The sequence below is a fragment of the Engystomops pustulosus genome, chromosome 5, assembly GCF_040894005.1.
Source record: "Engystomops pustulosus chromosome 5, aEngPut4.maternal, whole genome shotgun sequence".
Lineage (NCBI taxonomy): Eukaryota > Metazoa > Chordata > Amphibia > Anura > Leptodactylidae > Engystomops > Engystomops pustulosus.
This window is the reverse complement of record NC_092415.1, coordinates 155,383,325-155,410,971: the sequence shown is the minus strand read 5'-3', so window position 1 is coordinate 155,410,971 and position 27,647 is coordinate 155,383,325. Positions and strand designations below refer to the sequence as shown.

At 42.1% G+C, this 27,647-nt stretch overlaps 1 protein-coding gene across 1 annotated transcript in view; it reads right to left on the bottom strand.

Annotated features, from left to right (window-relative positions):
• Positions 1–27,408, bottom strand: part of CAPN7 (calpain 7) — a 37,777-nt gene extending 10,369 nt beyond the window's left edge. Inside the window, exons 1-14 of the mRNA XM_072153498.1 lie at positions 26,603–27,408; positions 15,189–15,297; positions 13,725–13,882; positions 12,262–12,329; positions 10,906–11,115; positions 10,743–10,829; positions 8,732–8,858; positions 8,325–8,410; positions 5,354–5,447; positions 3,868–4,014; positions 3,380–3,486; positions 1,542–1,662; positions 1,117–1,261; positions 330–429 (exon numbers count right to left, since the gene is read on the bottom strand). Of these exons, the coding sequence (XP_072009599.1) occupies positions 330–429; positions 1,117–1,261; positions 1,542–1,662; positions 3,380–3,486; positions 3,868–4,014; positions 5,354–5,447; positions 8,325–8,410; positions 8,732–8,858; positions 10,743–10,829; positions 10,906–11,115; positions 12,262–12,329; positions 13,725–13,882; positions 15,189–15,297; positions 26,603–26,704 (1,661 nt within the window). The 5' untranslated portion in view covers positions 26,705–27,408. The remainder of the gene's footprint in view (positions 1–329; positions 430–1,116; positions 1,262–1,541; positions 1,663–3,379; positions 3,487–3,867; positions 4,015–5,353; positions 5,448–8,324; positions 8,411–8,731; positions 8,859–10,742; positions 10,830–10,905; positions 11,116–12,261; positions 12,330–13,724; positions 13,883–15,188; positions 15,298–26,602) is intronic.
• Positions 27,409–27,647: the final 239 nt, after the last annotated feature.

Genomic DNA, 27,647 nt, shown 5'->3' with positions numbered 1-27,647 from the left:
ACATTAATGTTTGCCATTATGGTATTGTTTGCTCCGTTATGGTATTCCATGTGTTCTCTTCCTTGCCATTTCTGTCTCTATAGATAACATTGAGATGGTTGCCTAAAGGTAGTGTTAATCTGCCTCTGGTGGGACACTTTGTATACTTGAGTCAGTGGAGATGTCAGCCATTACATGCACCAGAACTTCCCCAGATAATGACAATAGCAAAATGAAAAACTGCACTTCTGGTAATCACATCTGTAATAATCATTCTGCAACCAAAGCAATTTTTTTCCCAATAAAGCCCATGGGTGACAATGTGACATATAGATGACAGTGTGACATACTGGTGAATGCATGTAGATTCTTTGAAGAGACTTGGATTCCAGCTCAAATAAATGACGTCATAATACTGGCACAGGTCATCCCATGTGATCCAGAAAATACCTAGAATAGGATTACACATAATATTACATTATTATTAATATATCAGTGACTTCTTATACAACCCTCTGTACCTCTAACTGGTGGGATTCCTTACCGAAAACTCCAACTTTCGGTAAATTCAGCATATTCCAGACACTAATATGATTGTAAGGAGACCTCTACTGGGCATCTGAAGGGATCATCTTGGAGGAGATGTTCGCTAATATAATCTACTTTCCTTGCTGTCATAAGTGATAAAGCTTCCCATGTATAGCACACTGCTGCATAACCTCTTTGAGGTAAAGATTCAAGAGGGACCACACTAACTGGACAACCCACTATTGGGTCAGTGATATTTTCCCAGAAGCAACAGCAGCCTCCATCATTTTATCAATAATAATGGTTATATTGGGGTCAGGAAGGAATTTTTCCTTGCATCGCCTTGCATTGTTTTTTGCCTTCAACTTTGATGGATCAACACTATATAATGTAGAATTAATAGGGGGGACTTGATGGACTGGTGCCTTTTACTAACCTTATTTACCATGATACCACAAATAATCATTGCAGATCCCCCTTCCTTCTCAGTAGACTTGGCAATCTCCTGCCATACACTTCCTGGTAGTCCCCGAGAGTACTTCTAACAACCAGCCTCACAGTAGTATTAGCCCCCCACTACCAGTTGTCAGGGCAAAAATGTTAAATTACCATTGTCAATTTTTTGGGCTGTCCGTGGGTCAAAGTTTAAGTATTTCTGTAGCTCCGGGGTCCAGCTTCTTTCATCTTTCTCACAAAAACGACCTTTCCACCGCAAATGACTCCAAGGATTCTTCAACTGAAGAAACCGCAGTGTCTGTAAAGTAACAAGATAGACGTTATGATATGTACAATAATATTAGAAAGAAATAAAAAGAACTGTCAGCTCTTGGGACATGTCAGCTTAGTAAAACACATCTTTTATACGATTACAATGCCCTTTGTTATACGTTGTGCTATTTCTCTGTTGTCCACCGAGGAACGGACTAAATTCATTGACAAAGGAAAGTATTAAAACCTGCCACTAGGAGAAGCTCATTATACGTACAGAATAGCTGCATAAAGACCAATGACACAACAATACAATCACATCAAACCTTGTATTCTCTAATGTCCAAGACGGCATATGCGTGTGTAGGGACCAAGCCCCATTTTTCACCCTCCTCTTCAGTCATCACACCTGTAGCTGTGGTAATAAGTACATCACCTTTATGAAATCTGAAAGAAATACACATAATTACTTATCTTATAATAAAACTAGACTATTCAGAAGACTTAGAATTACAATAAAAACACATCCCTAGTGCTTTTGTGCCGACATGTCACCTTCTTGGATGACCCAGACCACATCAAAACCAAAGAGGCCGCAGATCAGTTAGGAGAGTACAACTTTTTATGTTAGTTGTTTTCTTTAAAACTGGTTATTAAAGGTAAAAATAAAATTTCAATCTCCTTTTGTAACTAGTGGTAAATTTTATAAAGCAAACCTTAGTTGCTATTTAGATGGTGCTGCACAATGGAAATAAACTGTCCCCAAGTAATAGCAGCTTTTAATAAACATGTTTTTCCCCTCCCTTTCTATATATTGTTATTGCACCAAATAGGTGGGTGACAGTCAGCTACTATTAGGTCTTCCACAGAAAACTGGATTCTGCTTTGTCGCTAGGCTTCAGTTTGTTTTCCATGCCAATGAACAGGCAGTCCCCGGGTTATGTACAAGATAGGTTCCTTGAGTTTGTTCTTAAGTTGAATTTATATGTAAGTTGGAACCGTATTTTTTAGAATTGTAACCCCAACCAATTTTTTTTGTTCTCTGTGACAGTTGGATTTTAACCCCTTACCGACGTGTGACGTAATAGTACAGCACACGTCAGCTGCCACTGTATGGAGAGGGCTTACAGGCTGTTCCTGCAACAGCGATTGATACAACACAACATAGTGATTACATCATTCTCTGGTGCAGTGTATAACTAATGTAAAAGGAAAAGTGCTGTGCAAGACAAAGGAGCGACAGAGCTTCATGATCATAATTTTACAAGTGTTTTTTCAGCAAAACCACTCAGCTCAGGGATTAAACAAGATATGTTTCAGAATCAGTGTAGCTACAGCATTCTCAAGATATGTTTGGTTCACAATGCATGAAATCAAATGGTAGATTTCCTTTAAAGAAAACCTGCCATTTGATTATATGCATTATGAAGCAAACATACCTTGAGACTGCTGTAGCTACACTGATGCAGGATCATATCTTGGTTAATCCCTGAGGTGAGTGGTTTTGCACTTTTTTGCCATTTAAAAAAAAAATAAAAAATTCTATGAAAAGTGATCAAAAGGTCGCACAGTCCTAAAATCCGTAAAAAACGCCACCACCCACAGCTCCATACACCAAAGTATATAAAAGTTATTAGCCCCAGAAGATGGCAAAATCTTTGTACAGGAGGTTTTCATTTTTTTAAATGTATGAAAACATTATAAAACCTATATAAATTTGTTATCCCCTGTAATCGTACCGATCAAAAGAATAAAGTAGACATGTCATTTGGGGCGTACAGTGAAATCCATAAAATCCAAGCCCACAAGAATACGGCACAAATGCTTTTTTTCTACCAATTTCACTGCATTTGGATTTTTTTCCCGCTTCCCAGTACATGGCATCGAATATTAAATACCAACATTTTGAAGTGTAATTTGTTACGCAGAAAATAAGCGATCACACAGCTCTGTACATAAAAAAATAAAAAAGTTACAGATTTTTGAAGGTGGGGAGTGAAAAATGAAAAATGCAAAAACGAAAAAGGGCTGCGGTGTTAAGGGGTTAATGCAAAATTAGAAATTGTGTTAGCTGTTGCTCTGAGTTTGTTGTGAAGGCAGAGATTCCAGCAGAAGAAAGATGTGGAAGTAACCCATGTTGAAAATGCAGAACTTTGACCTTTACCTTTGGTACAGCATCCTAAAACTGCTTTCTTTGTCGAACGCTTGATTGTCAGAGTGCATAGCGATCCTCTCGGGTATCCATCCTGTCAGTGCATGCAGATCGATGTTCTGAAAGACACAGATGTTAGAAGATTGTCTAATAAGAAAAGATTTATAACATGATCTGTTTCTCTCAGTGCTAACAGTAGTACAAGGTTCTGCTTCTTTATAAAGATATAAACACAAGAAGGTGAAGACGTTAGACGACCTATAATAGGATCCAGGACAACTGGTCTATTAGTTTTGATTCTATAAAAAAAAATAAAAAATGTTCCTACAAACATATAAAGGAACTCCTAGTAGGACATAACTAATTATACCATATAAGTTGATATTCCCCCTGCCATCCAGTCCTCTAGAAAAGATTCCAGAATACAAATGTTTACATAGGGATGACGGTTGCTATTGGACAGGCTTAAAAAAAGAAAGTGGATAGAAAGGCATTTTTACCGAATTAGACCCTGGAAAGTCGTAACCTCCCATCACTTTCATGTAGGCCTTTTCAATCAGAGACACCCATAGCTCATTCTTATTGTTAGAATATGAGCACAACAATTCTCCATTATGATCCACAGGGAGAAAATCATCAATAATAACCTGAAAAAAAACAAAAAGATCAGAAAAACAAAAATGACACTCTGCACTGACTTTATGGATAACATGTTCCAAAGGGGTATGTGCAAAGGATGCCAAATTGTTATTAAAGGGGCATTCTGGTAACTAAAGATTAGCCCCTGTACACACTGTATGGAAAAATGGCAGTAGGGATCTAACCAGTGGGACGCTCGCCAATCACAAGTACAGTGGGGTCTTATCTGCTCAGTGTAAATAAAGGTAAGCAATGGTCTCAATCATACAAGGGTACAATGTACACTCATTCAGTGAGATGCTCAGAAAGCCGGTGCACTCCAATTCGCCATGGTCTCGTTTTCTGCAGTTTTCCCTATGTTGTCACCTAAATTCAAATGTGAAAGACTTTTTTGTAAATTTTGGTGCGAATCTACAGCTGCCCCTGACCAGGCGTAGAAATTAGCTTGGAACCGATTGCAAAATTACAAAGTTGCAAATTACACTAAAGACCAGACGCCACATGTATCAATAAGGAAAAACCACGAAGATACATCTGACCAGCAGAAAATCCATGAAAAAAACCCCAAAACAGACGGAGAAATCCGCACTTATGATACATGTGCCCCAGTGAGTAGTAAAATAAAATCATTTAGATTTAACAAGACCTGTCACCCTGCTGACAAAGGGTTACAAGTCCTCCCCATATCACCTAAAATTAGCTGCCAGTGAGGCCCTGTACCATAATTACAGGCGTTTTTTCTGACATGCAAATTAGCTTTTCTGAATCATATCTTCTGGCTTTGACTCTTCTCTCTCCTGGGCTGCCAGTGAACCATGTCACCTTATTTTGACTGACAGCTCTGCCTTGCGTTACATTCCTGTCATGTGACCAGAGTGACATCATATCAGGTTCTTACCCTCCAAACATTAGCAAACTGTACCTTTACTGTATGTATCTGAAGACATGAAATCACAGCAGCCTCCGTGGAGGATGGAGAGGAGTAGAAATCCATGGATGCTGCTGTGATTTCATGTGATCCAATACAAACATGGGGTACATTTTGCAAATTTAAAGGGTACATGACCTTTGATGACATCACCCTGTTTACATGTTATGAAATGCTGAATAGTAAGTAGATGTAAGGAATGGGGAGGAGTAGATGGGAGGGGCCAGCCAAGCAGGACACACCCCCTCTGATTCCAGGTAATATAAGATCAAATTGATTTATGGGGATGTTAAGGAAACAAGTTTTAGCTAAAAGAAGGGTGTCAGTCAGTTAATAGGGCTTTATAGGAACTTCTCACTAGCAGTATATTTAAAAATGTGGTGACAGGTTCTTTAAGTACTTCAAGACTATAATGTTACCTTTCTAGGTACACCATTAATGTGCAGCTTCACCATGTATTTCCCACAAGGGTTGTATTCCGGTTCTCCCTTTTTGTTTTGTGGGTAGATGATGCTAAGAAAAAAAACAAAAAAACAGCAACATATACATATCATTTTTGGTAGAACAAATAATAAGATGAATCATATGACAACTGCTTCCATGTTGTAGCCAAAAGTAGAATCAGAGGAGGCAATAGTTGAATACAATTTCTCCTAGAGATGTCCCACCAGAACACAACATTAATTAACCGATTTCCTGTTTTTTCATGTCCATTTTTCGCTCCCCACCTTCAAAAATCTGTAACTTTTTTATTTTTACACGTAAAGAGCTGAGTGACGGCTTGTTTTCTGCGTAACAAATTGCACTTCATAGTGATGGTATTAAATATTCCATGCCATGTACTCGGAAGCGGGAAAAAAATTCCAAATGCAGTGAAAATGGTGAAAAACCGCATTTGCGCCATTTTCTTGTGGGCTTGGATATTACATCTTTCACTGAGCGCCCCAAATGACATGTCTACTTTATTCTTTGGGTTGGTACGATTAAGGGGATACCACATTTGTATAGGTTTTATAATGTTTTCATACATTTACAAAAATTAAAACCTCCTGTACAAAAATTATTTTTTTGATTTTGCCATCTTCTGGCGCTAATAACTTGTACGGAGCTGTAGGTGGTGTCATTTTTTGCCACAGAGAGCAGGTGTTACCGGTAAGTCTTTCCTGCAATATGCAGCAAAGACTTACCGGCTATGGAGAGGGCTCAGCCCGTGAGCCCTCTCCATGCAGCGGGACCAGACTGTCGCCGTGAATCAGTTAAGCAGGATCCTATATATAATACTGCTTATTATTTCCAAACATAGCCTTATATATTTTATATATGGAAATAAGAGCAATATCATGGGCTGCCTTATATCACTTTTACTGTCTCTAAGCTATGTAAGAGAAGCACATAGCCAAAAAATAAGCCACCCACATCAAGTGTTGATGAACTTCAAGTTGTCTGGGCCTAAAGGGGTTGTCCAGGAAAATACATGTTTTATATATGGCTGAAGAACATTAAAAATAAAAAAAGAACTTATACTTATCTGTATCCCTGCTCCCATTCTTCCTGCGGCGCAGTCCATCACTTTTGACTTCTGTTTGTATGCAGAAGCTACTGTTAGACCGCATTCACATAACCGTATGTGGGACGTATGTACGGCCGCAATCTGACTTACTACTCCATACACAGGAAAAATATAGGACATGTCCTATCTTTCCCCGTGTGAACGGCCCATACGCCATGCATTTCTATGGCATACGTTCATGTAAATTCAGGCTTAATATAAGTCTACACTGAAACTCATGGGGGAACATGTATCACTCCTCTTGCATTCTTTTTCCTTTTTTTCGTCAAACTTTTTAGGAGCAGAATCAAGCAGCATACCAAAGTTAGCTGCCTCTTTGTAGCTCAGATGTTTGTTCAACTTGTGTGACTTTTGGCCTCTGAAATTGTCCCATTCTTGCGCCTAATAAGTCACAAAATAATACTAGACCCAGACTTACTTTTGCAGCTGCTATTTGGGACTAAAATTTGCACACCACAAAGAGTCGCAAACAGGCAACTCATCACTTGTATCACAAAGGGAAAAAATTAACATAGATTGCAATGATTACATGGGCCAACTTCAGTAAATTTAAAAGGGGTAGCCGATACATGTGTCCCATGGAGTAGCAGGAGCGTCGATATAAACACATGTCACCCCCAGCCTCTGTATACAAATAGAAACTGGCAGTAATGGGCTTCTATGTGTAGGGGAATATGAGCGGGGGCACAGGTAGTGATAAGATCTTTTTTTTTTCTTTTTTAAATACCTCCAGCCATACAAATATATATCCATTCATGCCATACACTACAAGGTTACTGTAGTATAGTGGCGCAAATCTGCAGGCAGTATGTGATAAGTGAAGATAGCCCTAAGTGAGTGGTGCCAATGTCATACATGACAACCAGTGACAATGGTGCCAGGCAGATGGATAAATAGCACCACACCTGTCCCACTGTCTAATACTACCCCAATTACAGTTAGAAAAAGATCCTTTTCTTTGCACACTTAGGTCACCAATTCTACCCCAACCACAATTTCTTAGCCACACTATCCACCTCCAGCCCCCCACCAAACTAAAGACTAGTATCCACAACCAGCCACAGATCAGTCCCATCCAAATCCCCTCACTAGAACCCTGGTCCTGAACAGCAGAAATGTAATGTTATTGTGCAGTGAATGAATGAGGAGAACATGTGTCTTGTTGCCTTCGCTATTGTCACAGTGCTAAATAACTCCGTAACCTAGCAATGCGGCCGGAAATCTGATAGCGAGCAAACAGCAAAGATGTTCACTGCATCCTTTCACTGCCTACGAGCATAAACTTTCAAATCCAGTCACAGGTGGTTGCATCTCTATATTTGGACCGAGGAGCTGGTTTGGAAAGTATTTTGCAAGCAGACAGCGAATTAATGAGGTGAACATCATTCCTGCATGTTATAGTCATCAGATATGCCACGTGGCTGTTACATGAGGCAGCCTACAGCTCTTCATGTAATATCTGTAGGATCTGTGTGTCAGTGCTTCACTCCTCTGGTCCCCCATAGGTTCAGCGTCCTAAGCAGTAGTACCCCACCACCCAGTCCTTGAAATGGCCCTGTTTAAGGTTCATTCAGATTACTACATTTCACGTCCATTACGGAATATAACTCTGACTGACTAGACTTGCTCACCGGCTCTTTAAAGGAAGGAGTTGTTAAGTAACCTGTGTTGTTTCTTAACAACTTATACCTAAATTTAGATAAAATTACAAACATTTTATATTTAGAAATGTGGGATAAGTTATTTCCCCACAAATTCCTGTGGCATTCATAGTATTAGTTGACTACAGCATTACAAGGCACTCCCTGTGTATGACTTACCTTGTTATCAGCTTCTTATTGTAGCGTCTTTCGTAGGCAGCACTGATGGCGAGGGAGGCCACAAATGAGCAGTCTGACACTATTGTCTGGAGACACAATAGGGACAGTGCGTTACTTTCTTTCCATAGTTAGTGTAACATTGTTACACAACTTTCATTTTATATAATTGCAAAAAACAAATGGGGCACAGAATTCCAACTACAGCGTGTACGCCCTGTAGTGCGATCTCCCCCAGCCTCATAGACAACAGGTGGGATATGCACACCAGGGCTCCAATCCATATTAGGCACTAAGGGGACTTTCTGGCCCAAAGATTTTATAGCCAAGTGCTATAAAATAAAAAAAAGTCTTAGTCTTAGAGGTGCTTTGTTCTACAAACAACACGTGATATTGTGCATTCATCTTACCTGCTTAATGCTAAAGCTTGATACCGTGTAGATCATGGTGGGGTTGTTTGTGATTTCATCTGGTCTCACCCACCTGGAAAACATGTTTTTCTGCTTGGGGGACAATGCCAACTTTCCAAATTTGTCTCTGAAAAAAAACGTGGATCGTCAAAAAAATATTATCATACCACATTTCTATTTAGGGTTTACAGTTTAACTAAAATGTGATTGGAGCACATTGAAGGATGTGTCTGCTTCCAAAAAACCCATGATCAATTCTACATTAGAGAATTACAGAACAACATCTATTATGTATGATAAATGTTGGCCATGTCTTACCCTGAAACATTAACATTACTTCATCCTTTTCATCATTCTGACCACTGTCACTTGAGAGACAATGAAAACTTTCTACTACTTCAAGCAGCTCAGCTCTGCTTTCCTCCTTCCCTTCTTTTCACCATAGACTTCTATGGGAAGCTGTAATCTGATCCTTCAGTCCTTTGGGCACCATGACTGAATGAGAGGTGAATTCAGATTTTTTTGGCAGGGGATAAATAGCCTGATAAGTGCAGAAAGCTTTATTTTTTTTTTCAAATCTTCTTTTATTTCTTTTTGCTGCTACTCTATACAGTGACTATATAATCTATACCTTATCGGACCTGATAAATACTGTAATGCTATTACTCTAGATCAATTATTATTATTTTAGGGTAGATTTTCTATTCTATTCCTCTGAATTTCATTCCTAAATATTTTAAATGAATGGAAAAGTCCTCCCCATCATACACATGTGCCACAACCCTAAAGTAATGCAGTTGCTTAATCAATTCACACAATATCCTTACAGATAACAAGACTGCTGATGCAGTGCTTGGAGCAATATATTCCCCTTCATCAAAGACCAGAAATGCAACCAGAATTGAGAATTCCACAAGAAAATCTAGATCCTAAATCTAGATCTAGCAAGGAGCCTCTGCCATTGTGCACTGCTGTTTATCATATTAAAGGAAATATACTACCAGGCTAAACCAAGCACAGTGACATACTTATGTGTGTGCCCCCTCTGGCAGGATGCACTCTTATTGTAGATTTTTAAGCCCTTGTTTTTAAGAAAAAAGGGTTTCAAAAATTATGCAAATGAGCCTAAGGACCTCCAGGTTTCATTGACAACTATGGAGCCCCTTAGGCTTATTTGCATCATTTTTTAAAACCTTTTTTCAATAAAACAAGATTCTAAAAAGCTAAAAGAACAGCAGAACCTACAAGAGGGGGCACACACCAGTATGTCTGTGTGCTCGGTTTACAATCCTTCATCTTGGTGGTAGATGTTCTTTAATGTAATAAGAAAGGTTTAGTAAGACTAATGTGACAGCCGTATATAATGCAGACCAGGTCTATTACAACATCAAAGCGCCATCTAGTGGTTAAAGCCTAAGCAGACGCACATTTTGTACTTGGCTGCTTTACAGCCTCTAGGCCAGTGATGGCAAACCTTTTAAACACTGAGTGCCCAAACTACAACCTAAACCCAGGTATTTTTCGCAAAGTGCCAATGCTACAATTTAAGCAGTAACTTATTACTCCCTGCTGCGGTTTAAATTGTACAGGCACCTGAGGACACCAATACAGTAGAAAGAAGGCAAAGAAGTTTGGATTATCATTGTAGCTTCCTTCTAGGGTCCTGGGCTGCGCTGGTGTGATGGCACAGGTGCCCATAGAGAGGGCTCTGAGTGCCTCCTCTGGCACCCGTGCCATAGGTTGGCCACCACTGCTCTAGGCAGTGAGAAGATAATGGGGGGAGCGGAAACCTAGCATTTTGGATTATTCAGCTTTATTTGTTAAATGAAACAAAAAAAAAGACCAACATAATGAGAATGATGAAAACAGGAACTAGAAGATGCTTTATATATATTTTGTGCATTTTCTGTGTTTAGTTATGCTTTCATATAAGCACCCTGTACATAATGTTTTTTTCTAATACAGAAAGAGAACCTCAGATTTACTTATAACGACTACATTTGATACTTACGAGAATGGCATAGGAAAGGCAAACCTCTCCCGCAGGTCAACGCTCATGAAAGGCACATACTCAATGCCATTTATTTTGGAAGTTTTCCTGTAAAAAGCAGAAGACTATGAGCCAGGGAGCTGTGTGACAGTGCCGCCTGCTGGGCTACCATGTTCATCCATACCTGAGCACTTCTATCTCCTCCGCTGTGTACCTCTGACGGGGGGGCTCGCTGTTCTGGCTTGGTTTGGCAGCTGATGGTTTATCATTTAAGCTGAAGTCTGGGCCCAGAGGAAGGAAGCTCCGTGTTGGTTGGGTTTGGTTTTGTTTGTTTGGGGCAGAGGGTTTGTCTTTTGAAGATGATTTAGCCATTGAGTCTTTCAATGACTCTGCTCTATTGTGGGAAAATAAAGGAATGTTTCATACAGACCTCAATTATAAAAACAGAAAATCTAAAAAAGGAGCGAAATGTTTTTTTCACTAAACAGGCAGTCCCGACTTAAGGACACCCGACTTACAGACGGACCACTGTGACCTCTGGTGAAGCTCTCTGGATGCTTTACTATAGCTGCAATGATCAGCTGTAAGGTGTCTTTAATGAATATTTATTGATAATCGTTGGTCCCATTAGAGCACAACAATTTGAAAATCCTATTGTTACAGGGTCAAAAAAACATTTTTTTTAAATTACAACTATAAAATATACCAGTTCTGATTTACATACTAATTCAACTTAAACGGGTTGTCCCAAAAGAGTAGGAGCGGGGCTGGGGCAGGATTTTTTAAAAAAAGAAACGTGTACTCACCTCCTCAGACACACCCGATGTTCCACGCCACAGTCCGTCTGATCTGTGCCCTGGTTTATTTAGCCCCCCAATCTCTAAAGATGGTATCAGGTGCTAGGATATAGTGACGGGTGAGCATGGCCAGCCACCTCAGCCGGCCGGAAGCTACCCGAGCACAGCTTGCTTGCCTCTGTACACAAACAGGGGCACAGATCAAACGGACTACGGTGCGGAACATCAGGAGCGAGGAAGGAGGTGAGTACATGTTATCCCCAATTCACAAAATAGGAGATAACATGCACTGGCACTGACCCCCAAAGATAACGAGAATGGGGTTCCATTCACAACATACACAACAAAGAGATGGTATTAGGAAAAGAATGTATTCTATAAATATATGAAAGATGTTGCTTATGTCCTACTTTCATTGCTGTCTATAGAATACATGGTGATTCATGGTGAGCAGTGGAACAGGAATGTTGCTACCCTCTAAGGCCTTATTCACACGTCAGTGGTATGAATGGCATCTACCGTCAGTGATCGTGAGCCAAAACCTAGAGAGATGACTACACAATGATAAGGAATAAAATCCTGTTTTGCGTTTTCATGGTACAAAGTCACTGATGCAAATCCCTGACGTGTGATTAGGCCTCAGTGCCGCAGTCTGACTGTACATGAATAAAACACATGAAGTATGATTTCCAGGAATGTATGACATGCTAATAAAGGAATAAGCCGCACAAGGAAATTATCACCTGTCCAAGGCCTGGCGTGCCAACTGCTTCAATTTTGTCTGCAAGTTAGGATCTGTAGTTTCACTGGACTGTATGGAAAAAAAAATTGACAAATTCTTATAAATAATATTAAATAATTTCCAAAAATTTAGATAATTTCTAGACTATTTACAGAGAAATCTAAAATGTACCGAATGGGAAAATGTACACAGATCTGTCATGATGTGCTAATAACCAAACCTACATGTCTTAGGCTCCTTGCACTGAAAGTATGCAGGTATACAGCTCACCCCTTCCGTCTCCATAGACAAGAAAGCGGCCAGCGCTGTAGTATGGCAAAATATGGGACATGTCCTTGTGCTAACCTCACCGTTACCGGGCACCTTAGGCGTCAATGGGGACCGATATCCAGCCGCAAATGGGTCTCCATGACGTTCATGTACAAGGTGCTTAGTGGGTGGAATTTATTAAGACATGCGCCATTCCTAATAATCTACTCGAGATACCATCCGATTATTAAATCCTTCATAAATTATATGCAGCCAATAATAAATTTAGCAGGCCGGGGTTTCAAAAACATGGCATGAGGGGCAGTAAAACCCACAAAAAGTTGCAATTGCCTGGTCATGCATCAGGAAGTGCAACTTTTTCATGGCTTGTATGACAGAAAACTGGAGTACAAGGTGTGATAAATGCCCCCAATGTGCCTTATTTGATACTAGGTGTTTTTTATGACCTGGCAACACACACTAAACCTATGCCAAACCCTAAGTACTAAGTAAGCCTCAATTCACATCTGCTTCAGGGGTTACCTTTACAATGAAAAGTTACATTCATTTACAATTCTGTTATAAAAGTGGAAAAAAGACGTGGGCTGCTGAGCTATTTTGTTGGCCATTTCATAATGGAAAGGGGTACAAAGCCTGCTAAACACAGGTGTGATCTAAGCCAAAGCCAACTTAAAATTACTAAAATAATGAAGGGTTTTTACTTTCAGCCTGACTGACTGTAAGACATCTCCATCTCTCTGCTTTTCTAACATACATATAGGGTGACTCATGACTACATAGAAAAATATTTCTTTGATCTGCAAAATAATCCACCTGAATATTTTGCAAGTGGTTCTCATACATACAGCAGTAAAGGCCAATTACAAAATTTATCCAGTATTCAGAATACAATAACATAGCCTTACATGCCTAATGCAACATCGGGTGGAAGGGAAAAATGTATTTTCAGCCTGCTCCCGGCACACCATGACTGATGGAAATCACTGACCAAAACCCTGACTGTAAATAAAGCCACATCCTATATGAAGAACATATCTTCCTGCAGAACATCATACATGAGCTGCTGTCTATGTGGTGCTGTACTTACCACTATCGAGGTAACACCAAGGAGATTTGTAATAAAAGCTGTGGCACTACTCAGCACATCCTATACACTGGTCTTGTATCATGTACATTATGAGAGATTTTACTCACCGTGTTCAGGCAAAGCTCCACTGCCTCCGAGTACAACTCAATCGCCTCTTCTACGTTCCCCTTGTCATCTTCATCAAATGCCTGGGTGACAAGGAAGCGCGCCCGTTCCAGATCCAGATGCTGCTTTGATTTTAAAGGGTCAATGTTCTGGGCTTGGACTGTGATATTGTGAACGAAAAAACTCAAGTCACTACAATCCACTAGTAATGAAAGACATTCTTCACTTCCACAACATAAACACCAATACACACTGACATTCCCTGTAGAGTGGAGCGAGTCTTAGTGAGAAAATGACTAATGGCCTAAGATTTGCTCTAAAACAATTACGACATCTAATGCTCTATAACTCTGTCAGTTCAGCTCCTCCTGCTCTATAACATGCTGCCAGCTTGCAATGACTGGCTGTAGCAGTCGTGTTACTAATATAAATGACATTATCACTGCAGAAACACTGGAGACCAGATGAGCAAGAACAAAGGGGGAGTAAGTGAATGAGTATAAGTTTTTTCCTTATTGCTTATTACAGCCTAATCTTACACAAATTTCAAGTTTACAATTTGGAGCCCATATATTTACTCAGGCCATGGTGGTAAGGCACATACATGTGTTACAATGACCTGCATTTTAGAAAAATCTACTTTTACTTTGTAAGCAAATTAGTACCTTGGTGCCATAACCAAAGCAGAAGTGTTATTATTTTACTTACTGTCTTTAAATATAAGAATAAGGCCAGATTATGGATTTAATTGTTGCATATGTCAGACATCTTGTGCCTGTCAGAATAGATTGCCCCATGCAGCATATAGATAGCTTTCAATCCCTATTCTTAAACTTTAAGCCCATATGGTAATAAACATCATGAAGGCAGAGACCTAAATGCTGAAGTCAAGCTCTCCCCACCTAAGGCCCTCTACTGTGACTGACGTCTTTATTTTCAGAGATGTAACCGACCGACTTTCCTGAAGTACTGTGCACACGCTAGGGTTGGATGCAGTGGCCTTCCTTATGGCTCTGTATAGAGAGAAAAACTATAGCAGTGCATCCCAGGCTGCCACATTACAATCCAGCATATACAGTGCAGTGGAGGGAGTGTGCTGTGGTGAGAGTGTGAGGTTGGGAGAGCTTGACTTTAGCGCTCTTCTCCCTGGCTCCATGACTTTATTACCATATGGATTAAAAGTTTTTTTTTGTTGGAACAACACTGGGCAACAACAAGGAGATAGATACACAGCTAGCTAGACAGATGGATAAATAGTGATATATAGTGGATTACATTCTGCATAAGATACTGGTGCTGGTATACTGGATGTTATACCTGCTGACATGTTCCCTGTTCCCTGTTTCATTATGTCAATGAATGTGACTCATGATTCTTGTACAAGGAAACAGATAGGTGTCACACAGTAATAATAATTGCACACAGCACAGTATGTATACAAGCTTCTTTCCACCTTGGCCACCTACCTGTAGAGTAAAGAGCTTGCACTCTTTCCTGATACTCATTTATCTTTTCCTGGATATTCTCTAGTGCGGATCCCGCCATTTCAGCATAAATAAGGGCTTGAGCGGCTTCCTGCGGAGTAAAAACCAATGTCTTAGATTCATATTAATAAGCTATAAAGATAAACAAAACCAAACATAATAGTCAATGTGACATAACCGGTAGCGCAACCACTATAAGGCTCCAGTAAATAACACTGTAATATTTTACCTGAATGAATATGCAATATTTCCGATGCTTTGTGGCAAGGGTCTCACACAATGGTGTCAGCATTAGATAGATAAAATGTAAACTAGTTAAACATACCTGGGTTATAAAGGGGATTTCTGACATAATAACTATTAATAACCTATCTATAGGAAAGCTCGTGAGAAGTTGATCAGTGGGGGGGTGACAGTCGACATCACCTCCATGACAGCTAGGACTGTAGTGTATTGGCCAGACAGTGAGTAGCGTCAGCTATTTGTCTGTTAATCCCATAAACAAAAAATGTGTACTTAATAAAACTATCCTATCAAGACAAAGATATCGTCATTTATAGAAGAGCAGAAAATAACTGAAAAACTTGACCTGGACATACAGGTACCAATGACCCGTGGTTATGAGAGGGTTAAAGTGACATAGTAGAATAAACAATGTAGTCACCACAACAGGAGTGTAGTACAATGAGCTGCTGTGTCACATGTAGACCAGGGCAGCTATTGAATCCACATAAAATACATGGGCGGACACATTTTTTTCTGGTATTTAACTCTTCACGTTTTGCTTGAAGTCAACAATACGTACTCTACATTGGGGTCAATACTTACCTTCTACAAAATAAACTGCACTGACATCCTTTACACAACACATCAACTTCCCCTGGAGAAAATCTGACTCCTAATTTCTTCATCAACCCAGTTATCCACCTTCATGCAAGTCTACATATACCTACTGTATCAGAAATGGGTCCCCACGGTGGCCCAATTCATCACCGCCCGTGCCCCTTTCACACCCCTCCACACCCACTTGGCTCAGGGGAAATACAGCCTGGAATTGCGCCTACTTCAGGGTTTGTACACCAGAATGAATGAACTTGTAAAAAACCCTTATGAAATCTTCTAGAAAACTGCATTTAGCAAGATCACATCTGCAACACACTAAACACAACACAAACGTGCATACAACATGCAGATTCTGTGTGGATTACATGCCGTTTCTCTACATTCTTCTAAAGGTGCAGAAAAAAAAGATTTTATGGTTGAAATAAACTGAAATCCAACTTTTTGGTCTCTATTGTAAAGGTCATGAGGCCAACAAGGAAACATGGTGGCATCGTCATGCTATGCAGGTTTTTTTTCAGCAGGGTTGAAGCAAAGCTGAATGGAACAAAGGATTGACACTCTAAAAGGGAACCTCTCTGCAGAACTTGATCTAATAAACCATTACCATTATGTTGTCAAGCAGATTAAGGCCTATTGCCCACTAGAGAGTCAGATGCAATTTAGTTGCATCGTTAGTTTGCCTGACATTCTAAAATTCAGTTCAGGTAAGCTTATTATGCGAGTCTGATGTGTGTAAATCGCTTCAGATTATCTAATGGGCAATAGGCCTAAAATGTTTCTTTTATGGTGGTATAATCCAGAAAATAAAGTATGAAGTGAGATGTAAATTAGTTGTTTAAAACTTCGACTCCAACTCCACGACTCTCGACTCCACAGCCCTATTTTATGGTCACTCTAGCCGTGCTTGAGATAAATTCAGGCATTCCTTTCCAGTGCCTCATTCGGGGTCAGGAACCTTTTTGGCTGAGAGAGCCATGAATGCCACATATTTTACAATGTTATTCCATAAGAGCCGTACAATATGCACATGCCTCCCAGTAGATTGGTAGCCACAGCACATACCCCCAGTATGTAGGTAGCCACAGCACATACCCCCAGTATGTAGGTAGCCACAGCACATAACCCCAGTATGTAGGTAGCCACAGCACATACCCCCAGTATGTAGGTAGCCACAGCACATAACCCCAGTATGTAGGTAGCCACAGCACATAACCCCAGTATGTAGGTAGCCACAGCACATACCCCCAGTATGTAGGTAGCCACAGCACATACCCCCAGTATGTAGGTAGCCACAGCACATACCCCCAGTATGTAGGTAGCCACAGCACATACCCCCAGTATGTAGGTAGCCACAGCACATACCCCCAGTATGTAGGAAGCCACAGCACATACCCCCAGTATGTAGGTAGCCACAGCACATAACCCCAGTATGTAGGTAGCCACAGCACATACCCCCAAGTATGTAGGAAGCCACAGCACATACCCCCAGTATGTAGGTAGCCACAGCACATACCCCCAGTGTGTAGGAAGCCACAGCACATACCCCCAGTATGTAGGAAGCCACAGCACATACCCCCAGTATGTAGGAAGCCACAGCACATACCCCCAGTATGTAGGAAGCCACAGCACATACCCCCAGTATGTAGGAAGCCACAGCACATACCCCCAGTATGTAGGTAGCCACAGCACATACCCCCAGTATGTAGGTAGCCACAGCACATAACCCCAGTATGTAGGTAGCCACAGCACATACCCCCAGTATGTAGGTAGCCACAGCACATAACCCCAGTATGTAGGTAGCCACAGCACATACCCCCAGTATGTAGGTAGCCACAGCACATACCCCCAGTATGTAGGTAGCCACAGCACATACCCCCAGTATGTAGGTAGCCACAGCACATACCCCCAGTATGTAGGTAGCCACTGCACATACCCCCAGTATGTAGGTAGCCACAGCACATACCCCCAGTATGTAGGTAGCCACAGCACATACCCCCAGTATGTAGGTAGCCACAGCACATACCCCCAGTATGTAGGTAGCCACAGCACATACCCCCAGTATGTAGGTAGCCACAGCACATACCCTCAGTATGTAGGTAACCACAGCACATACCCCCAGTATGTAAGTAGCCAAAGCACATACCCCCAGTATGTAAGTAGCCACAGCACATGCCCCCCAGTACATAGGTAGCCGCAGCACATACCCCCAGTATGTAGGTAGCCACAGCACATACCCCCATTATGTAAGTAGCCACAGCACATACCCCCAGTATGTAAGTAGCCACAGCACATGCCCCCCAGTACATAGGTAGCCGCAGCACATGCTTCCCAGAAGATAGGTAGTCACAGCAAAAATAAAAAAATAATTAATATTCACCTACCTGCGCTCCTAGCCAGCTCCTCATTGCTCCCACGCTCTTCTCTTTGACCCAGACTTACACGATGGCAGCGATTCTGCCGAAGGTGCCAGGATCGCACGAAGGACGTAGGCAACGGTAACTGTGTCCAGTGATAAGTCTAAGACACACACAGCAGCCATCGCTGTCTGAGAGCCAGAGGCAGTGAACAAATGAGCCACATCTTGCTCCCGAGCCATAGGTTCCCTACCCCTGCTCTAAAGTATAGCAGAGGAGCTTCACTCCTGAGCATGTACATAAAGTGCAGAACACATTCATCTCAACCAAAAGGGGGATCTGGCTGACAGACCACATGCAGCCTGTCAAGCTACGAGTTGCTGTCTGACAATCAGCATCCAATGAGCCCTTGCATAACTGATGTAACGTAAGTAAAAGTAGAAAAAAATGTAGGCAGCACTCCAGACTTCCAAAAAAAGGGTGAAGTTTATTGAAGCAGTGGCGATGTTTCGGTGTAGACCACCTTTATCAAGCTTTTGGCTTTGCACCCCCTCTGTTGAGGTTTTTTCATCATTGTGCGGACTTCTCTATCTGAGGTAACATAACTGATAGAAGTGATCACTGGTGCAGGAGGCTGGGTAGTGGTGAGTGCACCTGACAAGTTGAGTCCTTTCCTGTCACTCTGCTCCGTGTCCTGACTTCTGACACTGGTTGTATGCATGGAGGTCAGGACCCAAAGCAGAGCGCCTACAGGAGAGAACCCAGGAGTGGTAAGTACTTGTCATCTGTACTGTATTGTTCCCAGGCCTCTCCTGCTCCTGGCGTGGTTCTGATCTGGGTCATGATGCCACTACATACAAACAGCGAAAGACACAGAGCAGAGCACCACATAAAGTAGATGTCTGCAAAACAAGACAAAATGAGGCTCAGTATTGTGTGTGGCTTCCATGTGCCTGTATAACCTCCCCAACGCATCGGCATGCTCCTGACGAGGTTGCGGATGGTTTCCTGAGGGATAGCCTCTCAGACCTGGACTAATCCGCCAACTCCTGGACAGTCTGTGGTGCAATGGGTTGTTGGTGGATGGAGCGACATATGATGTCCCAAAAGTGCTCAATCAAAATCAGGTCTGGGGAACGAGTGGGCAAGACCATAGCTTCAATAGCCTCATCTTGCAGGAACTGCTGATGCACTCCAGCCACATGAGACTTTATAAATATCACAGACCAATTATGTATTCAACTTTCATTTGATATAATTTCATTCCAAGACATAAAAGGAGGAACCCAGAGCCAACTGCACCAATAGCTCCTAATAGCAGTCAGGCTACCTCTGGCGAGCACATGGAGGGATGTGCGGCCATGCAAAGAAATACCACCCCACACCATTACTGACCCACTGCCAAACCGGTCATGCTGAAGGACGTTGCAGGCAGAAGATCGATCTCCACAGCGTCTCCAGACTCTGTCACATATGCTCAGTGTGATCCTGCTTTCATCTGTGTAGAGCACAGGGCGCCAGTGGCAAATATGCCAATCCTGATGTTCTCTAGTAAATGCCAAGCCTTCTGCATGGTGTTGGGCTGTGAGTACAACCCCCATCAATGGACGTTGGGCCCTCATACCATCCTCATGGAGTTGGTTTCTAACCATTTGTGCAGACATATGCACATTTGTGACTGCTGGAGGTCATTTTGCAGGGCTTTTTTGTGATTTAGTTGTCAGCACATTCAACTTTGTATAGGACAAAGTATTCAATGAGAATATTTCATTCATTTAGGATGTGTTAGTTTAGTTTTCCCAGTTTTTGAGCAGTGTATATTCTTTTTGAGATTTCACTACTCCTGCCCAAGTTAAAAAAAAAAGCTCATAAAGAAAAAAATAGAAAAAGCTAAAAAAATATTTTTTTACAAATAAGGAAGTTTAAACCACCATGTGCGCAAAAACACTAAATTGTGCCTAGCTGTTAAGGGATTAGGCCTTATAAAAACTCCATGTGGCCACGTATCCCAGATTCACGTAAAAAGAAAAACCTGGGATATGTTATATTTTGGTCCTTTTCTCCCTAATAATGGGCAAAAAAGTCAATGTAGAGATTTATTAAGACTGGCACATTGACCACCAAGTACTTTTCTTATTACTCCATGCACTGATATGCCACACTCAGGATTTACTAAGAGGTTCTGATGTAAGAATTTTGGTATAGTAGCAATGTCGCCTACGCCATGTTCGACCTGGTGTGGATATCTGCTAGTGTGCATGGTGGAAAACCCGAAAAAAGGAGCTATTCCCTGGCTGTGCATGATAAATGTCCCCCAATGTGTCAATGTAAATCATCCTTGATATCCAAAGGATTGTGTTTTATCATGGAAAATGTAGATAGTAATGTTGTGTGAATGAGGACTTAAATTCTATTATGTTACTAACTCGTCCTAAATTTAGGTCCCAAATGGAAACGATGTTGAATGTTGTAAGGTCAGGCCTTGAAATTGATGCATTTCTATTGTTCCTGACTTCTGTCCGTGCAGTACTTTCCCATATGTCACAATGTGAATGTGACCACTGCTTATGACATACTGTTAATGGTATGTGATCCATAGCAGGAAGTAACAGGGAGTGCGGTCACATGGCCTGTCCTCACCTTACACGTATGATACATCCAGGTTTATCAGGAAGAGGAACATTCATGACATGGTTTTTCCACATAACTGTACTCACAAAAGCTATAACAACAGTAAAGAGGAAACTATGGTATATAACAAACCTATTCACACAAGTGAGCTACCATCGGCTGAATCAAATCCCGTTTTTTGAAAGCTTTGGACAGATATGCAGAGTGTACCCATTGCATCCGTCTGCTCAGTTTACATCTCATCCGCTGAAAAGGGCAGGATGGAAAGACCCAGCAAGCTACATCTTTCCATCCTGCTGAGCAACACATACGCGGAGCGGAGACAATACTAGCCTATGGGGAGAGGATACGGGTCTTACATCTCGAATCCCTTCCAGCTGCTGAGCGCATACGTTGCGGAGAATGAAGGGGGGACCAGCCTGTATATTGTGCCATCTGATGCTGATGTACACTCCTCCCCCGCATCCCAGGGGGAATCCCTGGAAGACGTATCCCGCTGTGTAAGCATACAGTGGGATACGTTGGAATCCCCCCGATCAATTCCAATGGTGAACCCAGTATTCACCGGACAATTTCAGCAAGTGTGGCTGACCACCTTTTGTATATGGGGTCCTCCCGATTCTCCTCAAACATCTGATGTGATTTGATGAGTCTAACATGGAGGCTCTCACATGACTGGACACCATTTACACACCAGGGAAATGACCATATATTTTTTTGGCATGTGTTTAGCCACTTTTTCTGCACACACACACACACACACACATATATATCTCCGCCCCTGAGCTATGATTCTGTAGCCGCTTCCCTTGGAATACTTGTATTGTACCTGGTATTTTATTATCTCAGATATGTTTCAGTAATGCAGCAGTTACACAGAGGGAGGCGTTATACTGTCTTCTGGGAAGAGATCTAATCCAGCTTCTATCCTGGAACATAGATCTCCAGGGCCGACACCCAGCAATGTCTGCAACTTTCTATGCTCAAAATTCTGACAAATTCCCTTTAAAGAAGAGTAAATTTGCTATTTTATGTGATCAATTATTTAGCAATACTGAGACATCTTAATAATGGATCCATAGCTGTGTATAAGGACGTGTAAAAAATATGTTTTCAATTATTAATCCGCAGAGAGGTGACCCAAAAAAGCAGTGTATTCACCTTCCCCCACTCTGCCATTCCAGCAGCAGACACTGTCCCCCTCCCTGATTGGCTGCAGTAGTGTCCAGGGTAATTGTTGCTGAGTGCAGCTCCCCCATAGGTCACCCTACAATGAATAGAGTTTTCTCCAACTAGAGTATAGGTAGTGGCAGAAATCCAGGTGAAGGGCTCCCACTAGTCCCATCCTGTGGTTATGTCATTAGTATAAAAACGCCCCCCTTAAATATTGTGCTTAGCAGGAGACACAAAGGTGTGCGGACGCCATTACTGCAGCATCTACATCCGACAGAGTCTCTTTAAATATGCATGAAAAATATATCATTATTATATCTGCAACCTAGTATCAGTTCATACATTATCCAAGTAATTCTCATGGTCCTTCTGAAAATGCAATTTTGAAGCACAAAAATGCAAAAACATAAGTTACATAATATCAGTAAAAACAATCTATTCCATACAAATATCCACCAGGCAAATGTAACAGATACAACACCTAGAAAGAAGTTACCTGGCTGGGTCAATACTCAAAGTAGGGATGTTCTTCCTAACAGGTCATAGGTTACCATATGTAACTACATAAGCTATCAATAAGTTACATCATAACCACTTTCACCAATTCCTACATTTTTTTTTATAAGCCTAAGTTTTCCACAAATTTTGACTTTGTTTCTAACCCCAACAATAACCAATGTCAAAATTCTCACTTCTTTAAAGGACTTCTACCATCAGGATTAATGATGGGAAACTGAGCACACTGGCAAACTGGTATATGCACCCTCTGGCAGGATCTGCTCTTTATTTAGCTTCTTATGCCTTGGTGTTTAATAAAATGCTTTTAAAATTATGCAAATGAGCCAGAGGGGCTCCTGGCTCCATTGACACCTATGTAGCCTGGGGTCCCCCTGGCTCATCTGCACAATTAAAAGCATTTTTTTCCCTAAAAAACAAGGGCATAGGAAGCTTAAAAAAGAGCAGATCCTACCAGTATGTCGGTGTGCTTGGTTTACAATGTCTTTTAAGGTTAAATGGCCAGTGCCAGGCTGCCTGCTTTAGGGCCACCCATCTGATAGTAAACAAGCATTTAGAAGAGCTTCATCACTCAATATGCTAATGAGGTTGTCTATTGTCAGAAGGGTGGTGCTGAACTGGCAGAGACAGACTGGCACCTCCTATCTGACAGTAGAGGTAATAAAATAATTACTTTCATAGTCTATACGGTTGAAAAAAGACACTTGTCCATCAAGTTCAACCAAGGAAGGGAAGGGATTGGATGAGGAAGGGATTTAGGGGAAACAATTCTATATAACATAACAATCAATGTTATTTAGGTGTAAAAAGGCATCTAGACCCTTCTTGAAGCTATCCGCTGTCCCTGCTGTGATCAGCGCCTGAGGCAGGCTATTCCACAGATTGACAGTTCTCATAGTAAAAAAGCCCTGTCGCCTCAGGTGATTAAACCTTGATTTCTCCAGACGCAGACAGTCTTTTGATTTAATCTGGTACAACTTACTACCATATTTTTTGTATGGACCATTCATATATTTAAATAGATTAATCATATCCCCTCGTAGTCGTCTCTTTTCCAGACTAAATAAATCTAGTTGTTTTAATCTTTCCTCATAACTAAGACCCTCCATACCCCTTATCATTTTTGTGGCTCTACGTTGAACCCTCTCCAGCTCCAGGGCATCCTTTTTATGGACCGGTGCCCAGAACTGGACAGCATATTCCAGGTGGGCCAAACCACTTTTGATACATGACAAGATCCTACTGGCTTTAGAGGCAGCTGATTGACATTGCATGCTGTTATTCAATTTATGATCAACTAGTACCCCCAGGTCCTTCTCAACAAGGACTCTCCCAGATTTACTCCCCCAAGGACATATTTCGCCTTTGGATTATTAGCCCCCAGGTGCATAACCTTACATTTATCCATATTAAACCTCATTTGCCAAGTGGATGACCAAACATTCAGTTTGTCCAAGTCACTCTGCAGCCTATGAACATCCTCCGTAGACTGTATTACACTACATAGTTTGGTGTCATCTGCAAAAATAGACACAGTGCTATAAATTCCTAACCTCTATATCATTAATAAATATATTAAATAGTAGTGGGTCAAGCACAGAACCCTGAGGTACAACACTCATAACTGGTGACCATTCCGAGTAGGAATCATTGACCACAACTCTCTGGATACGATCCTTCAGCCAGTTCTCAATCCAATTGCAAATGATTACTGCCAAACCAATAGCCCTAATTTTACCCATCAAGCGTCTATGAGGGACAGTGTCAAATGCCTTTGCAAAGTCCAAGAACACAATATCCACAGCTGCTCCTCCATCCAGGCATCTGCTCACCTCCTCATAAAAGCATACTTTGATTGCTAGGGAATGGTTGGGGCTAGAATGTAAATTCTTTATTCACACAACTGTGCTGATACCAAGCAGTGAAAGGCCTGCACACAGGATGTACAGTTTCACAGGCTACAAACTATGTCCCCACTCACGGGGCGATGACAATAATAAACGAATGCCCAGGCCCATATACGGTCAGGAATACGACCTGCACTATCTTTTGCGGCCAAGGCAGAAGCCTGTTAAAAACGGGTTCATAGATCCATAGACTTGCATTTATTATAACATGCACTGCAACGTTCTTAAAAAAAAAGAAAACTGTATCTGCGGCTCCCATTCATTCTATCTGCTACCAGGGGAATGAAGGGACAGTTAAAAGTTCAGTTTTACTAAGGCCCAATGCACACAACTACATGGGGGTTGGTGATAGGCCCCATCATGTCCCCCATAGAAGTCTATGGCACTCAGTCTGAGCCAGTGGCTGTACCAAAAATTATAGAACATATACTATGGCAAAGCCACTCTGCTTTAAATGGCGAGGGGTGAGCAGCGCTTACCCCTCCTCCCTCCTGCACACGTCATATGTTCCTGTACATAAGGTCTAAAGCTGTTTTTATTCTTTGAAACATTTCTTTTACCTAACACAGTGACACTTCATTATACAGGATAGACTTATCATAGTCGTCTACCGACCATTGAATTGTAATTATGTAAATATCGGTACGAGGCAATAGTCCTCTGGACGTCTTCAGATGACAGCGATGCTTGGAGTCCTTCTCCCTGCACTGTGGTTGCCCTGGTATATATGGCCGACATATGTTCTATATTTAGCTGACCAGACACAGAAGCATCCGGCACCTGTTGTCCCATTTGGAGTTATGGGGAGGAAAGGGTTTGTACTATTACAAAAACATTACCAAACCAATATACAGGTTTGTAGCATTTCATCTCAGCTCTTTTAAAGGGGTGGTCTCAAGTTTCATTGTTATCCTGTATTTGCAGGATAAGGGAAAACAATCTGATCAGTGGGGGTCCACCTGCTGGGTCCTCCACCAATCAGGAAATGGACCCTTGCAGTTAATGGGAACAGGGTTCACTTTTTCAATAAAGTGACAGGTCAATCATGCATCCTGCAGCTCCGTTCAATGCTATGGGAGGTTCAGACACTGAAGAACGTGACGCTTAACTACCTTTATCACTCTCACAGACAGTGAATGGATGGGCAGGAGATACGCTTTACCTGCCAATTCATTTATTGACAGCGTTACCCCTATTCTTGTGTACTGCAGTGCTCTGTTCTAATGATTGGTGGGGGTCCGAGCAGTCAGACCCCCACAGATCAGATTGTTATCCATTATCCTATGGACAGGAAATAACAATGAAATGTAGAACATCCTCTTGAACTTTGATGGGTCTGAGCTGTAATAGCATATATAACCCATGGGCGGGTATGGTTCTTTTTTTAAATAAAACACAATGGGGGTCATTTACTAAGGGCCCGATTCGCTTTTTCCGACGTGTTACCCGAATATTTCCGATTTGCGCCGCTTGTACATAAATTGCCCCGGGTTTTTGGCGCACGCGATCGGATTGTGGCGCATCGGGGCCGGCATGCGCGCGACAGAAATCGGGGGGGCGTGGCCGAACGAAAACCCGACGTATTCGGAAAAACTGCCGCATTTAAAAACCGAAAATGTGTCGCTTGCGGAGCGCTCACCTTCACCTTCTATGGGATGGTGCATTCCGGGGCGTTAAGATTATTTTCGGCGCTGCACCTGGTGGACGGCGGAGGAACTACCATCTTAAATCCCAGCCGGACCCGAATCCTGTGCAGAGAACGCGCCGCTGGATCGCGAATGGGCCGGGTAAGTAAATGTGCCCCATTGTCTTCCTGGACATCCCTTTAAGAATCTCCATGGAAACCTTTGCTGTATATGAGAAGACCCCAGCACTGAGATATGTCAGATATGTTGCTATCTGCAGTTGTATAAAACAGGTTAGAGAAGAGTCTATACTGTGTCAGCTCTTGGGCCACACATATCCTCCATACCTTATAATAGAAGACAGCTTCTTTGTATTTTCCTATTTGATCGTTCACCACCGCTAACTTTGCAAACTTCAGAGCATCCAGTTCTAGTATGGAGGCATCCATGGTGGCAGCGAGATATTACACAGTACCAAGTATTCAGCACGGCACTACACTATATATATAGGGGAAAGTAGGATGATGTGTCAGTCAATACAGCGATGAGTAGGTGATAGAGCCCCTATGGTGGCGGGGAGGGCTCTGTAGGAGGATTCTTCACGATTCAGCTGTCTGATGTCTTGCTCAGATGATTGTGCCCAGCCTGGGTGGTCTCATTGGCAGCAATGCCTCCTCCTGGGGGTATCCAGAGGCCATTATACTCCTCTTGCCTGGAAGTCGTACACCTGGTGAGGGTGACGTGCCATGCTCTGCTGTCATCAGGATAAACCCTTCCTAGTAATCCAATGTTATGCCGGGACACAGCTAATCCAGAGCCAGTGGTGCCCTGAGGGTGATGCCCCCGTCACGCAGGGCTGTGCCAGCTAGTCCTCACTAAGTGCCAGGCTGCCCTGTGCATGGACGTGTTGATGTTTCGGGCAGGCAGTCACTTCCTCCTCCCGGGCTGCCTCCACCCCCCGCCAGTGACACAGCAGCCTCCTCACCTGCTGCTAGGCTGCCCGGGTATGCGGAACTACAGTGTAGTGTATGGGGCGGCCACCTCCCGGCTGACAGGCAGGACAGCAGCGAGCACGGGGACCGACAGCCAGGGGAACGCAGCTTCCTGTCACTACTGAGCATGCGCACCTCTGCCTGCCGCGTCCTGCGCTACCTGCCAGTCAGCACAGGAGACTCCTGGCAGGACACAGACTGTTCCCCGCACTGTTTATACATGTGACTGCGTGCTGCCAATCAGATTGCAGGTATCTTTTTTGCAGCAAAGGTGTGCACATAAAAGCTGAGTTCTGGTTGGATACACAGAAACTTTTACTAGATTAAGAAACAAATAGGAGAGTTGGATTTTTGTGTAATTTTAGAGGGTTTTAGGATTGTACACAAATTTAAAGGATAT